At 41.3% G+C, this 13,256-nt stretch overlaps 1 protein-coding gene across 19 annotated transcripts in view; it reads left to right on the top strand.

Moving 5' to 3' along the window:
• The first annotated feature begins 4,643 nt into the window (after positions 1-4,643).
• The window catches only part of ZNF248 (zinc finger protein 248), an 80,842-nt gene continuing 72,229 nt past the window's right edge, over positions 4,644-13,256 (top strand). For 6 of the 19 annotated variants that reach the window (XR_002725553.2, XR_002725554.1, XM_023188189.2 and 3 more), the window contains exons 1-2: positions 5,135-5,584; positions 6,423-6,464. Coding sequence is in view for 13 of the 19 variants with exons in the window: in XM_023188189.2 (XP_023043957.1) it covers positions 6,450-6,464 (15 nt within the window). In the remaining 6 variants the exon portion in view is untranslated. Of the gene's footprint in view, positions 4,828-5,134; positions 5,585-6,227; positions 6,326-6,422; positions 6,465-13,256 lie in introns of those variants that run through there. The other 13 variants (XM_023188188.2, XM_023188190.1, XM_023188179.1 and 10 more) reach the window with 9 other exon arrangements.

Below are 13,256 nucleotides of genomic sequence, written 5' to 3'. Positions count from 1 at the left end.
CTGGCCAACATGGTGAAACCCCGTCTCTACTAAAAATACAAAACTTAGCTGGGTGTGGTAGTGTGTGCCTGTAATTCCAGCTACTCCAGAGGCTGAGGCAGGAGAATTGCTTAAATCCGGGAGGCAGAGGTGGCAGTGAGCCAAGATCATGTCACTGCACTCCAGCCTGGGTGACAAGAATGAAACTCTGTCTCGGGAAAAAAAAAAAAAAAAAGAAAAGAAAAGAAAAGAAAAATACATATGCAAAGAAACAAGCAAACAAGAATATTGACTTATATTTCAATGTCATAAAATATTATCTCAAAATGGATTATAGGCTTAAATACACTTAAAATTCTACAACTTACAGATGTATAAGTAGGAGAAAGTCTTTGTGGCCTTGATTAGGCAAAGAGTTTTTAAATTTTACACAAACATCACAATTTATAAAAGAAAAAAATGATAAATTAGACTTTATTAAAATTGAAACTTCTTGCTCTGTGAGAAGATACTGTGTAGAGAAAAAAAGAGAAAGAAGGTTGGGTACAGTGGCTCACACCTGTAATCCCAGCACTTTGGAAGGCTGCGGCGGGCGGATCACCTGAGGTCAGGAGTTTGAGACCAGCCTGGCCAACATGGTGAAACCCCGTCTCTACTAAAAGTACAAAAATTAGCCGGCCATGGTGGCAAGTGCCTGTAATCCCAGCTACTCAGGAGGCTGAGGCAGGAGAACAGCTTGAACCTGGAAGGCAGAGGTTTGCAGTGGGCCGAGATTGCGCCACTGCATGCTAGCCTGGGTGATAAGAGTAAGACTCTATCTCAACAACAACAACAACAACAACAACAACAACAATGCAACCATTTGTCTTTCACCTACCTTTGACCTGGAAGCACCCTCCCTGCTTCCAGTTGTCCTGCTTTTGCCGCCTTTTTGGACTGAACCAATGTTCATTTTACATACGTTGATTGATGTCTCATGTTTCCCTAAAATGTATAAAAGTAAGCTGTGCTCTGACCATCTTGGGCACATGTCAGGACCTTCTGAGGCTGTGTCACAGGCCTGCGTCCTCAACCTTGGCAAAACAAACTTTCTTTTTTTTTTTGAGACAGAGTGTCAGGCTGGTCTTTAACTGCTGACCTCATGATCCATCCGCCTCGGCTTCCCAAAGTGCTGGGATTACAGGCATGAGCCACAGCACCCAGCCGCAGAACAAACTTTCTAAAATAACTGAGACCTGTCTCAAGTTTTCATAGTTCACATAGGAAATCACCATTTGGAATACCACAGTAATAATGGTTGCAGCCAAGATCCACCAATGATAACTAAAATCAGTGGAAAAGCAGAAATAGGGTATTTGCATAGTCTCAAAGAATCTCTCCCTGAATTTACTAATCAGTGTGGTAATTTAAAAATATAACCACAAATTTAAAATGGAGCTTATTTCCTTTCCAACTGAGCGTGGGCTGGACATACAGACCCACTTACACATACAGACTGGAAATGGAAAAATAGGGAGAATCCTATCCGACACCACCTTAACCAAGTGTTAAAAGACAAATTTTAGAAAATTAAGTTTAGCCGAGTTCATTTCAGCAAAGATTCTTGAATCAGACAATACTCAGAACTAGAAGAGGTTCAGAGAATTCTATAAAGTGGTCAGGGAATATTTATAGATAGAAAACAGAAGTGCTCTACAGAAACAGCTTGACTGGTTCCAGCTCAACTTTGGCCTTATTTGGAAACGGTCTGATTAGTTGGCAGCCTGTAACTGGCTTAAGCTCAGCTTCTGTAACTGGCTGACTCAGCTATTTGTTATAAAAGTATAACAAGCTAGGTTTTGTTTGTTTACATACCAAGGTAGGTTGCGGTTCCTTACATCAGCCCTAAAGGTAGGGAGGCAGCCTCAGTACAAATTTAAATTAATTTAATACATGTAATCATTGTCAATTAACCAGTAAAAAGTCATGTTGATATCATGCCATCTGATATCACACTATGGGAAAGCCACATACTGTTTGTGGGGTGCTTCCTAAAAACTCAACCTCAATCTAATCAGGAGAATGTTACCACCTAACTGGGTTATTCTTGGCTGCTGCCTAGAAAAAAGCCAATAAACTGAGAACGATAAGATTGCAGCACAAAAAGAATTTAATAATTGCAGGGTGCCCAAGCAAGTAGGATAAGAGACAATTCTCAAATCTACCTTCCTAAGAATTTGGAGGCTACAGTTTTTCAAGGATGAAAAACTTTGAACCTCTCTAGCCTTCTGCCCACCAGGAGGCTAGAGAATGGGGAATGCTGATTGGGTGGGTCAGGGATGAAATCATAGGGGTGTTAACTGTCTTCTTGGGCTGAATCAGTTCCTGAAGGGGGTCACAGGATCAGCTGAGTCCATTTTTTGCTGTGGGTTACTGGTCCCAGTGGCACCAGTTGGTCCATTAGAATGTAAAGTCTGAAAAATATTTCAAATACTAGTTTTAAGTTTTACAATAGTGACATTATCTATAGGGACAATTGGAGATGTTATAAATCTTGTGACCACTGGCTATGTGACTCTAGAGTAATAAGCAGTTGCAAAAAGGCAGGTTATAAAGCAATAACTGGTTAGGTTTATGCCTATATCTTACAGAATTCAGGTCCCTATCATAATTCTAAACTTGTGGACTTCCACTAGTTTTACAAAGGTGGTTTTTGTACCCAAACAAGGAGGGAGTTAGTTTCAGGAATGGATCATTATCATTCTTGTTTTAAACTATAGGCTGGGTGTGGTGGCTCATTCCTGTAATCCCAGCACTTTGGGAAGCCAAGGTAAGAGGACTGAAGTTAAGAGAGCATGCTTTCATCTCCACATCAAGGTCATGAAAGACAACGTAAGAGCAAGAAACTATTATAAATTGGCCAAGGCTAAGACATGACAAGTAAATGTACTGTGATATTGAGAGACAGGACTAGCTGGATTTCCTAGGCCAAGAATCCCTAAGCCTAGCTGGGAAGGTGACCACATCCACCTTTAAACATGGTGCTTGCAACTTAGCTCACACCTGACCAATCAGGTAGTAAAGAGAGCTCACTAAAATGCTAATTAGGCAAAAACAGGAGGTAAAGAAATAGTCAATCATCTATTGCCTGAGAGAACAGCAGGAGGGACAATGAGCCAGATATAAATCCAGGCATTCCAGCCCACAAGGGCTACCCTCTTTGGGTCCCCTCCTTTTGTATGGGAGCTGTGTTTTCACTCTATTAAATATTGCAACTGCACTCTCTTCTGGTTCGTGTTTGTTATGGCTCCAGCTGAGCTTCATCCACCACTGCTGTTTGCCGCCTTTGCAGACCCATCGCTTTCTTCCATCCCTCTGGATCCAGCAGGGTGTCCGCTGTGCTCCTGATCCAGCGAGGCGCCCACTGCTGCTCCAGTCCGGCTAAAGGTTGGCCATTGTTCCTGCACAGCTAAGTCCCTGGTTCGTCCTAATCGAGCTGAACACTAGTCACTGGGTTTCACAGTTCTCTTCCACGACCCACGGCTTCTAATAGAGCTATAACACTCACTGCATAGCCTAAGATTTCATTCCTTGGAATCTGTGAGGCAAAGAAACCCAGGTCAGAGAACACGAGGTTTGCCACCATCTTGGAAGTGGCCAAGCACCATCTTGGGAGCTCTGGGAGCAAGGACCCCTGGTAACAATATCCTTGATTGGATGCTGGAACAGAAAAAGGGCATTAGTGGAAGAACTGCTTAAGTCTGAAAAAACTCGGCAGTTTATACCCATGGTATTTTCTTAGTTTGATAAATATACCATGGTCATGTAAAATACTAACACTAGTAGAATCTGGGTGAAAGGCATATGGGAACTATCTTTGCAACTCTTCTGTAAATCTGAAATTATGAGCAAATGAAAAGTTTTAAAAAAATGGACAGTGACCAAGGAGTTGATTTTTTAAATGAAAAGTTGTAACATACCCATATGCTCATAGTGTGCTGAAAATGCCAGATATGCACATAAAAGAATGTATGCGTAGTTTTGGGTAAAATAAGAGCGTGCTTTTTCTTCAAATACGTTACTCAAACAGCTTTTTTTTTTTTTTTTTAACATATAAACAATTTTATGTTTGGGTCTTGAATTGCTAGCTTCTATTTTTCCTTATTCCAGAGAATAACCATACTGATCACAGACGTTATTCTCTTCTAGTCTTTCAGTTAAACGTTAACATGCATGTTCGTGAATGAATTCAAGCACACCTTTCCTTCTCCTGGCTTGTGTCTAAAAGGCATATTGGTTTGATCCACAACCTCTGGGGGTACTGACAGAATCCTGGTTTCAAGCAGGAGTGGGTAACTGAGACAGCAATCTCTCAACCCACTAAACAAGGCTGTTTTGTAGAAGAGCCTCGTTTACGATGACCAGCATGATATAAAATGGGGAATCTTGAGAAATATACTGAACAGTGTATGTGTCAGACACCTGTTTAAGTGCTTTTACAACGTAAGCGCCTCCAATTCTCATAAAACTCCTACAAGCAAGGCACTATCATTAGCCTCATTTTACAATTGAGGGGTGCGGCCAGAGCAGACCGACAACCTCCTGGGGCTTCGCTTCTATGAGGTAGCGCCCCTTCCATGCCCCGCAGCCACCAGCCTAACTCGGGCGCTCGGCCGCTCCCTCTGCGCATGTGCATCCCCGCCTTCCCCTCCCGGCGTGTCCTTCCCCGGCCTCCAGTCCGTTGTGGGAAACCCGTCGCCTCCGGGTTCACGCGGCGAGGAGCGGAGGGTGAGCCCCAGAGTACTGGGCGAGGGCCAGGGGGTCCCCGCGCTGCCCCAAAGGCCGGCGGGCAGCGGCTAGAGCTCGAAGGTGGGGAGGGACCCCTGGCGCCTGCGGCGTTGAAGGGACTGTGGGGCGAGGGCGTCTCTATCATAGGGGATGACGTCTGGCATGGGAACGAGAGTTTCGGGGCTCGCGGGGGTCCTTATGCGTCAAGTCCCTGCGCCTGGCGGCCAGCCGAGTCTTGTTGCAGCGAATGGATAGCGCGCGCTAGCCCTAAGGGGAGGGAACTGGCTCCGGGCGGTGGGGGGGGGGGGGGGGGCCGGGGGGGGGGGGGGGGGGGGGGGTTTGCCGGGCGCGTGGGCTGGGGGTTTGAGGTGTGCGTGTGTGCTTTTTGTGCGCTGGGCCCGCGGGGAGGGGGCGGGGTTGCGGGGGAGAACGACTGCGCCGGGTCCGCGACAAATGAATTAGACACAATTACCCATGGGAGACTCGGTTTTCCTCTCTGTAAATTGCGGATATCTGGAATACTTGCCGCCTTGGGTTGTTTTGAGCACTTTCGTTGTTTAGGTGCTGTATTTACTGTGTGTGCGTTTCCTGGGAGAGTCCGGGGGAGACGGCGCCTGCACCGGCCGCAGGGCCTCTCTGCGGGTGGAGTGCAGGAGCAAAGGGGCTGGCCTAGCTGCCCACCAGGGCCCCTTCTGGCTCTGACCGCCCTCGTATCCCAAGTAATTATTTACACGTTGCGCGTTCGTTTATGTATTATGTGTGATGATGGCACCGTATCCTGAAGCCGTCGGAGTCTGTGTGCCGGTGCAAGGTCTGGGACAAGTTTAAGAAGAGAGAGGTGAGCTGGAGTTGAGGGGTGGGCGCGCAGGCTAACAGGAGTGGCACCTCTGGAGAGTCTGAGGGTAGGGACGGGTGAAAGGCTCACGGCCACAGCGAAGGAAATGCTGTCATCACCCCTCCGCGAACACCCGGCACATCCAGATGAGCTGCCGAGCTTCCTCCTCTCCTGGCCTGATACTCCGCCGGATGGTAGTGCAGGCAGGTCCTACTTGGGTTATCTGTTTTGATGTTATTTGAAAGATGGAAAAACAAAACTGAGTTTGAAGAGGTGACTAGTTCAGATCTTGTCATTCGTTAGAGGCAGACTGAGATTAGAAGTCAAGTCTGCAGTTTCCCGAGCCACTGCTTCCTATTTTGTTGCTCTATGTGACAGTTTCTCATTAAAAGAGCCTTTTGAGGAATTGTTAGCAAGTTAGAACATTTTTAAACTTGATTAAACACCGCATCCCTTTTTTTAGAGGTTTTTTGAATTATCCGACCTCAGGGCGTTAATGGTGTTAACAGGTAAATAGATAAACAATATGGCCTGAATATTTTTTTTCCCTACAAGGAATTTTGACAAACCCATAGTGTTTCTTCCTTTAGATTATTGTTACTTGTTAAACTCATCTTTTCATGTTTTTAATTTTTCTATGTCACAGAACCTAAATTGGTAATAAATCAGTAAGAAATATTTACATTCACTCAGTGAAAAGTGTCATGTCTGAGCTCAGCATATATCGGAGCCACACATGGACACGTAAGTATCTTGTGTGTGGAGCTGTATAGGCAGGTGAATCTCCGAACTGCACGGCTGGCCAAGGCTCTCCTGACATTCTTCCTTTCTAATCCTTCAGCTCTCCCTCCTCCACTAAGAGCAGAAAATGAACAAATCCCAGGTGAGATTCTTGTTTCTTTATTCCCAGTTTGTTTTAAAATGGATTTCTGAAGTTTATAAGGATTTATATTTTGAAAATGGAAAAACAGAAATAGGCAAAAATTGACATTAAGGGAAATAAAACTGAAGTAGCAAATCCAAAATAGTGCATTGGCAAATTAGATGCAGGATTTTTAATTTTGCAGAATTATCCAAGTTATTGTAATGTTATCTGTGATTGTTCTAATAACAATTCTGAAATAAATGCAGTAAGTTGTCTAGAAGTGTTTCTTGGTAGAAACAAAGAACAGTTACAGAGCAGAACTCAGTGCATATGCTTTTCAGGAGACCAGACACTGAGGTTTGATGGTCCTGCTTGATCCAGGAATAAAACCTTGACGATGTGGAGGAATGGAGGGACTGCAAGTCCTCAGAACAGTTTCCCCTAACTCTTTGTGTCAGCTTGTTCTTGTTTCTAGGTTGAATCACTGACAGTTCCGACTTGTTTCTGTGTTTTTCATTTATGTTTCAATCTGATGAATGCAACCTTGTTCCCTCACCTAAACTCACCTGAATCAGTTCTGGCAAAGGCGACGAAATCATAATCAAGGCCAGTGGATGTTTTTGCCTTTGTATTACTTCCCTGGTCTGCTGCAATATTGTTAACCATGGTCTTTGTTTGGAGAGTCTCCTCCGTTGGTGTGTATAATGCCACCCTCTGAACTGTCCTTTCCTAACTTTGATTCCCTCCCTAGTCGTAATGAAGGGATCTTTTCTTTTTGCTCCAGGCATCGCTTTTCCTTGTGTTTCCATCCTTAGCCTACTTAGGTTCTTCTCGGTCTGTTTTTCCTGACTGGTTTTATTTATTTTTTCCTTAATAAAGTGCTTTTGAATTAATAATGCATTAACATAATAATACATTACTTTTACTTTTTAAAAAGTAAGTGATAACAAAAGATGTACATACATATTCACACTCCCTCTGTTCATGCAGTTTCTCCGGGTAGGGTGACATTTATTTATCATTCAAACTGATACATTTTCACTGAGAGTGAAAGAGGTTTTATAAATACTTATGCAGAGACAACTGGCATATATTAGGACAATCCCAGACATACTGGAATACATGGTCACTCTACCAAAGATGTCTATTTTTTTTCTAGTTTTTGGTTTACTTGCCAGTGTTTCTTTATCCAGTTTAAATAAAATATGTATGTATATTCTTATTTGCTTCCTTGGTTTACTTAAAAAGGCATCTGTTATCTCTAGGGCATATCAAACTTAAATGTGATTGTGCATCCCTGGAATCTTTTTAATATGCAGGTTCTGATTTAGTAGCTATGAACTATGGATGGGGTCCTTGATTCTGAAGTTCTGATAAACCTCTAGCTTAAGCTGATTCTGATGCTTGATGTATACACTATTTTCCATTATTCCTTTTTCGCCTAACAGTATGCAGACGTTTCTATGACAGAACATGAATGGCATTTTCTCTCTTTGTCACAATTGCATACTAATTCAAGTCAATAGTTAACTACTTCCAGCTGTTTGCTGTGACAAACCATGTTGTAATGAATAACCTTGTACATTTATAATTTTGTGTGTATATGTTTATATATCAGATGAATTCCCAGAACTTAATCAACTTAGTGAGCATGCCTGTCCTAGAGTTAGTATTATTTTGTTTTCCCATTGGCAATGCATGGGAATGCTTATTTCTTCACAGCTCCTCCCATAGAATATGTGCTTCAACTTTTGGATTGGGGGCAACTGATAGATAAAAAGTGGTATTTCATATAGTTTGCATCTGCGATTTTCTTCACTGAGTGAGGTTGAATACCTTTTCCTGTGTCTTAAGGGTGTCTTATATTTATTTTTCTGTGAACTTAATGGTTAATATCTTTTGCCTATTTTTCTCTTGGGTTTTCTGGTCTTTTTTTCCTCCAATGTCTTTTACCCCTATGTATTATATGAGTTGCAAGCCATTATTTTTTGGTATATCATTTGTCTTTTGATAATTGTTCACGGTGTTTTTCTCTATGCAGAAATATTTGGTTATTTTTGTTATTTTTGTTGTCTAGTTTATTAATCTTTTCCTTATGGTTTTGGACTGACAGCATTTGGAGACATTGTTAGAAAGTCCTTCCCACGTCATGATTATAAAGAATCTGCCCATATATTCTAATATTTTTATGCATTTTATGTTTAAATTTTTAATCCATTTGGAGTTTACTTGTATGTAAGAACTTAATTAAATTACCACACTATCATTCCATTTACTCCATCCCCACATGCGTACTGTTGTTTTGATGCTTTCTTCTCCTTGTGTTCTAAACCCCACAAGGTATCTTTAGTATTATGACTTTAGAGAGTGGGGTAGGCTTTCTATTTACTGAAATAATTGCCCTTTCCTGTGCTCTTTCTTCCCTTTTGCAGTATCATGCTTCATCTACAGTTATTTGCCTTTACCTCAAAGAAGTTTTATTGTTTCTTGTGCAGATCTTTTGGTGACAAATTCTCTCATCTTTTTTTGTTTGTTTGTTTAAAGATGTCTATATTTCTTCATTTTGAAGGATATTTTCAATAAAGACAGAATTCTGGAGTGAGAGCTTTTTTTTCCCCTTTTCTTTTTAGCACTTTAAAGATACTGTTCCGATGACTTCTGGATTGTTGTTGTTTTTGTCTTAAATCATCCTCCCCCTTGAAGGCAATTGATCTTTTTCCCTCTGGTTGATTATGAGATTTTCTCTTTTGTTTTGGTTTTCAGCACTTGTTACTTAATATAACTTGATTTGATTTTCTCTATCTTTATCCTGTAGTATTTTGGCAGGAGTTGATTCTAAGGTATGATATCCTTGTCAGTTTAAAAATTCTCAGCCTTGGCTGGGTGTGGTGGCTCACACCTGTAATCCAGGCACTTTAGGAGGCTGAGGCGGGCAGATCATGAGGTCAGGAGATCGACGGTGAAACCCCGTCTCTACTATTAAGTACAAAAGTTAGCTGGGTGTGGTGGCGCACACCTGTAGTCCCAGCTACTTGGGAGGCTGAGGCAGGAGAATCGCTTGAACCTGGGAGGCGGAGGTTGCAGTGAGCCGAGATCGCGCCACTGCACTCCAGCCTGGCAACAGAGCAAGACTCCATCTAAAAAAATAATAATAATAAAAAATAAATAAAAATTCTCAACCTTTTTTTCATCAAATATTCTCTACTTTCCTTTTGGTACTGCAGTTACACCTGTTAGATTTTTCAGTTCTCTAAATTAAATAACAATGTGTGTACTGTTCCTATGTGAAATATATATATTGCAAATATAAATACAAATATATATACATATACATATATATAGAGAGCGCGCACATGCGCATGCGCGTGATAGGGTCTCACTCTGTCACCCAGGCTGGAGTGCAGTGGCAAATTAGATTCGTTTATCCACCACCACAGTCAAACTACAGAGTAGCTGAATCACCTGGATGATCTCTCCTGTTGCCCTTTTTATAGCCACACCTACCTCCATCCTGGCTCTGTCATTCCCCAACTCCAGCCAGCCCTTACAGCCTCCTCCCTAAACACCAGCAACCTGCTAATCTGTTTCTGTCCTTTCAAGAATGCTACAGAAAAGGAATCATATAACATTAACCTCTTGGGGTTAGCTTTTTTCACTCAGTACAATTCCCTGGTGATTCATCCAGGTTGTATATGTGTCAACAGTTCATTCCTTTTTGTTATTAAGTAGTAGTCCATGGTATGGATATACCGCAGTTGTTTTTTTTTTTTTTGAGGTGGAGTTTCACTTTTATTACCCAGGCTGGAGTGCAATGGCATGATCTCGGCTCACTGCAGCTTCTGCCTCCCGTGTTCAAGTGATTCTCCTGCCTCAGCCTCCTGAGTAGCTGGGAGTGCATGCCTGGCTCATTTTGTATTTTTAGTAGAGATGGGGTTTCTCCATGTTGGTCAGGCTGGTCTCAAACTCCTGACCTCAGTTAATCCACCCCCCTCAGCCTCCCAAAGTGCTGGGATTACAGACGTGAGCCACCACGCCCGGCTGGTTATATCACAGTTTTACCATTCACCTGTTGAAGGACATGTGGGTTAATTTCCAATTTTGGGCTGTGAAAAATAAAACTGCTGTGAACATGCCATTTTATATTTCCACTAGCTGCTGTACACATGATCCAGTTTTTCTCTATCTTCCTTGCCATCACTTGGTGTTAGCACTGGTGGGTTTTTTTTTTTTTTTTTTTTTTTTTTTTTTTTTTTGGGGTGGTGGGTTTTTTTTTTTTTTTTTTTTTTTTGGTCATTTTGATGGGTATATAGTGATTTTTTTTGTGTTATTTATTTGCATGAAAATCTTTTCATGGGCGTATTTTCTGCCTGTATATTCTCTTTGTTGAAATAGTCCTTTGTGTCTTAGAACTGTAGTGGAAGAATGGTAATTTTTTTTTCTTGAACCCCCCCATAGCTTCTTAGTTGGAATGAACCCCTGTAACAAGAGACAGATTAAGAAGAGAAAAACAAGTTTATTAACAAGTATATTTCATATATACATGGGGGACACCCAGAGAATGAGTGTTTCACAAAGAGGTGGCTTTGAATTCCAGCTTATATAGCATCTTCATCAAAGAACAGGAAAGTTTTAGAGAAGTTTTAAGACAAAGGAAAGGGGCTTGGAATTTCTAGGGGTGGCAGTGTGGGGGAAAGCAAATAAATGGCCGATACAGGCTAGTTTGCGAAGCTAGTTAATGTAGATTCCCTGGTACCATCTCTAAGACCATCAGTTCTCAAGTTGTCTTCAGTTGCTAACCTTTGTTCTCCTTGATAGACGGGGAGGCAAGGATACCTTTTGTCTTCCTAAATCCATGTCCTGCTTTTAGGCAAATAGAGAGAGGACAGAGAGCTTTCTTGTGTCTGCTTATTGTCTTCAGCTCAACAATTCTTCATATTTTGGGGTGGCATATTTCTGGTCTCCCACGTTACTATTTTCAAATTGGATTTTTTTTTAATGTATTGAGTTTTAATAGTTTTTTAAATTTTCTAGGTAGTAATCCTTTGTCAATATGTGGTTTGCAAATATTTTCTCCTTGTCGATAGCTTATCTTTTCATCTTTTCAGGGTGTTTCACAGAGCAAAAGTTTTTCACCTTGATAAGGTCCAGTTTATCAATATTTTGTTAGAGATGATGCTTTTGTTATCAAGTCTTAAGAACTCTTGCCTAGCCCTAGGCAAAGATTTTCTCTTATTTTTTTTTCTAAAAATTATTTAGTTTTATGTGTTATATTTAAGTACTTCATCTATTTAGAGTTAATTTGTGTATAAGGTATGAGGTTTAAATTGAGGCTGTTTTTGCCTATGGATGTACAATTACTTGCAGTACCAATTGTTAAAACTTTTTTTTCAACAAATTTGTAAAAATTCTACTGAATTGCTTTTGTACCTTTGTCAGAAATCACTTAAGTATATTTGTGTGGACCTATTTCTGGGTTATCTTCTGTGTTCCCTTAGTGTATGTGTCTATGTCTCTGCTAATACCATGTTATTTTGATGACTGACCATACAATAAGGTTTAATATTGAACACAGTGATTCCTTTTACTTTATTCTTCTTCATAGTTGCTTTAGCTCTTCTTAGCACCTGTGCCTTTTTTATAAGTTTTAGAATAAGCTTGACTGTGCTTATAAAAATCCTTGTTGGGATTTTGATAGGAATTTCATCAAGATACTGATTTTAAGGGTAAGATTTTTTTTTTGACTTACTCTGCCGTTTTTTCAGCAAATATCTTTCCTTTACCTGAAATTAGCATTTTTTTGGTATCTTTCTTCATCTAGTCATTCATTCATTTAGCAGCTATTTATGAAGTTCTGTCTTACTAAATCTTGTTGAATTGCAAATGCTGTTCAAAGAGAGTTGCTATAGTTTAAATTGCTCACTTGTAATGCAATGGCTGTTTAGTATACAAGGAGCTTTAGGCTGCCTTAGCTGGGCATTTGGGGTAGAGGAAAACAAGCCTGAAGTGCGCTTGTTAGCCATTTTTTTAGACAGAGTCTCTCACTCTGTTGCCCAGGCTGGAGTGCAGTGGTGTGATCTCAGCTCATTGCAACCTCTGCCTGCCGGGTTCAAGCAATTCTCCTGCCTAAGCCTCCCGAGTAGCTGGGATTACAGGCACCTGCCACTGCACCTGAGTAATTTTTGTATTTTTAGTAGAGATGGGATTTCACCATCTTGGCCAGGCTGGTCTTGAACACCTGACCTTGTGATCCACATCCCTTGGCCTTCCAAAGTGTTGGGATTACAGGCGTGAACCACTGTGTCCAGCCCCCTGAACTTCTTTATATTTATTTTTATTTCTCTTTTGTACTATTTTCCATGTTCATTCTATTTCTAAAACATCTTTAAAGGTTAAAGGTTCTTTGAAATTTTTTTTTTTTTTGAGACAGAGTCTTGTTCTGTTGCCCAGGCTGGAGTGCAGTGGCATGATCTCAGTTCACTGCAAGCTCTGCCTCCCGGGTTCACGCCATTCTCCTGCCTCAGCCTCCCGAGTAGCTAGGACTACAGGTGCCCTTCACCACGCCCATCTAATTTTTTTTGTATTCTTAGTAGAGATGGAGTTTCACCTTGTTAGCCAGGCTGGCCTTGAACTCCTGACTTCAGGTGATCTGCCCACCTTGACCTCCCAAAATTCTGGGATTACAAGGTGTGAGCCACTGTGCCCTGCCAGTTCTTTGAAATTTTAAAAAAGTTTTCAGCATTTGTGAAAATTTTACAATTTCACTGTGTTGTTTAGTTTCTTTCTTTCTTTCTTTTTTCTTTGGAGACAGGA

Source organism: Piliocolobus tephrosceles, chromosome 9, assembly GCF_002776525.5.
Source record: "Piliocolobus tephrosceles isolate RC106 chromosome 9, ASM277652v3, whole genome shotgun sequence".
In the NCBI taxonomy this organism is placed as follows: domain Eukaryota; kingdom Metazoa; phylum Chordata; class Mammalia; order Primates; family Cercopithecidae; genus Piliocolobus; species Piliocolobus tephrosceles.
Note: the sequence above shows the minus strand (reverse complement) of the source record. Positions and strands in the feature narration are given on the sequence as shown.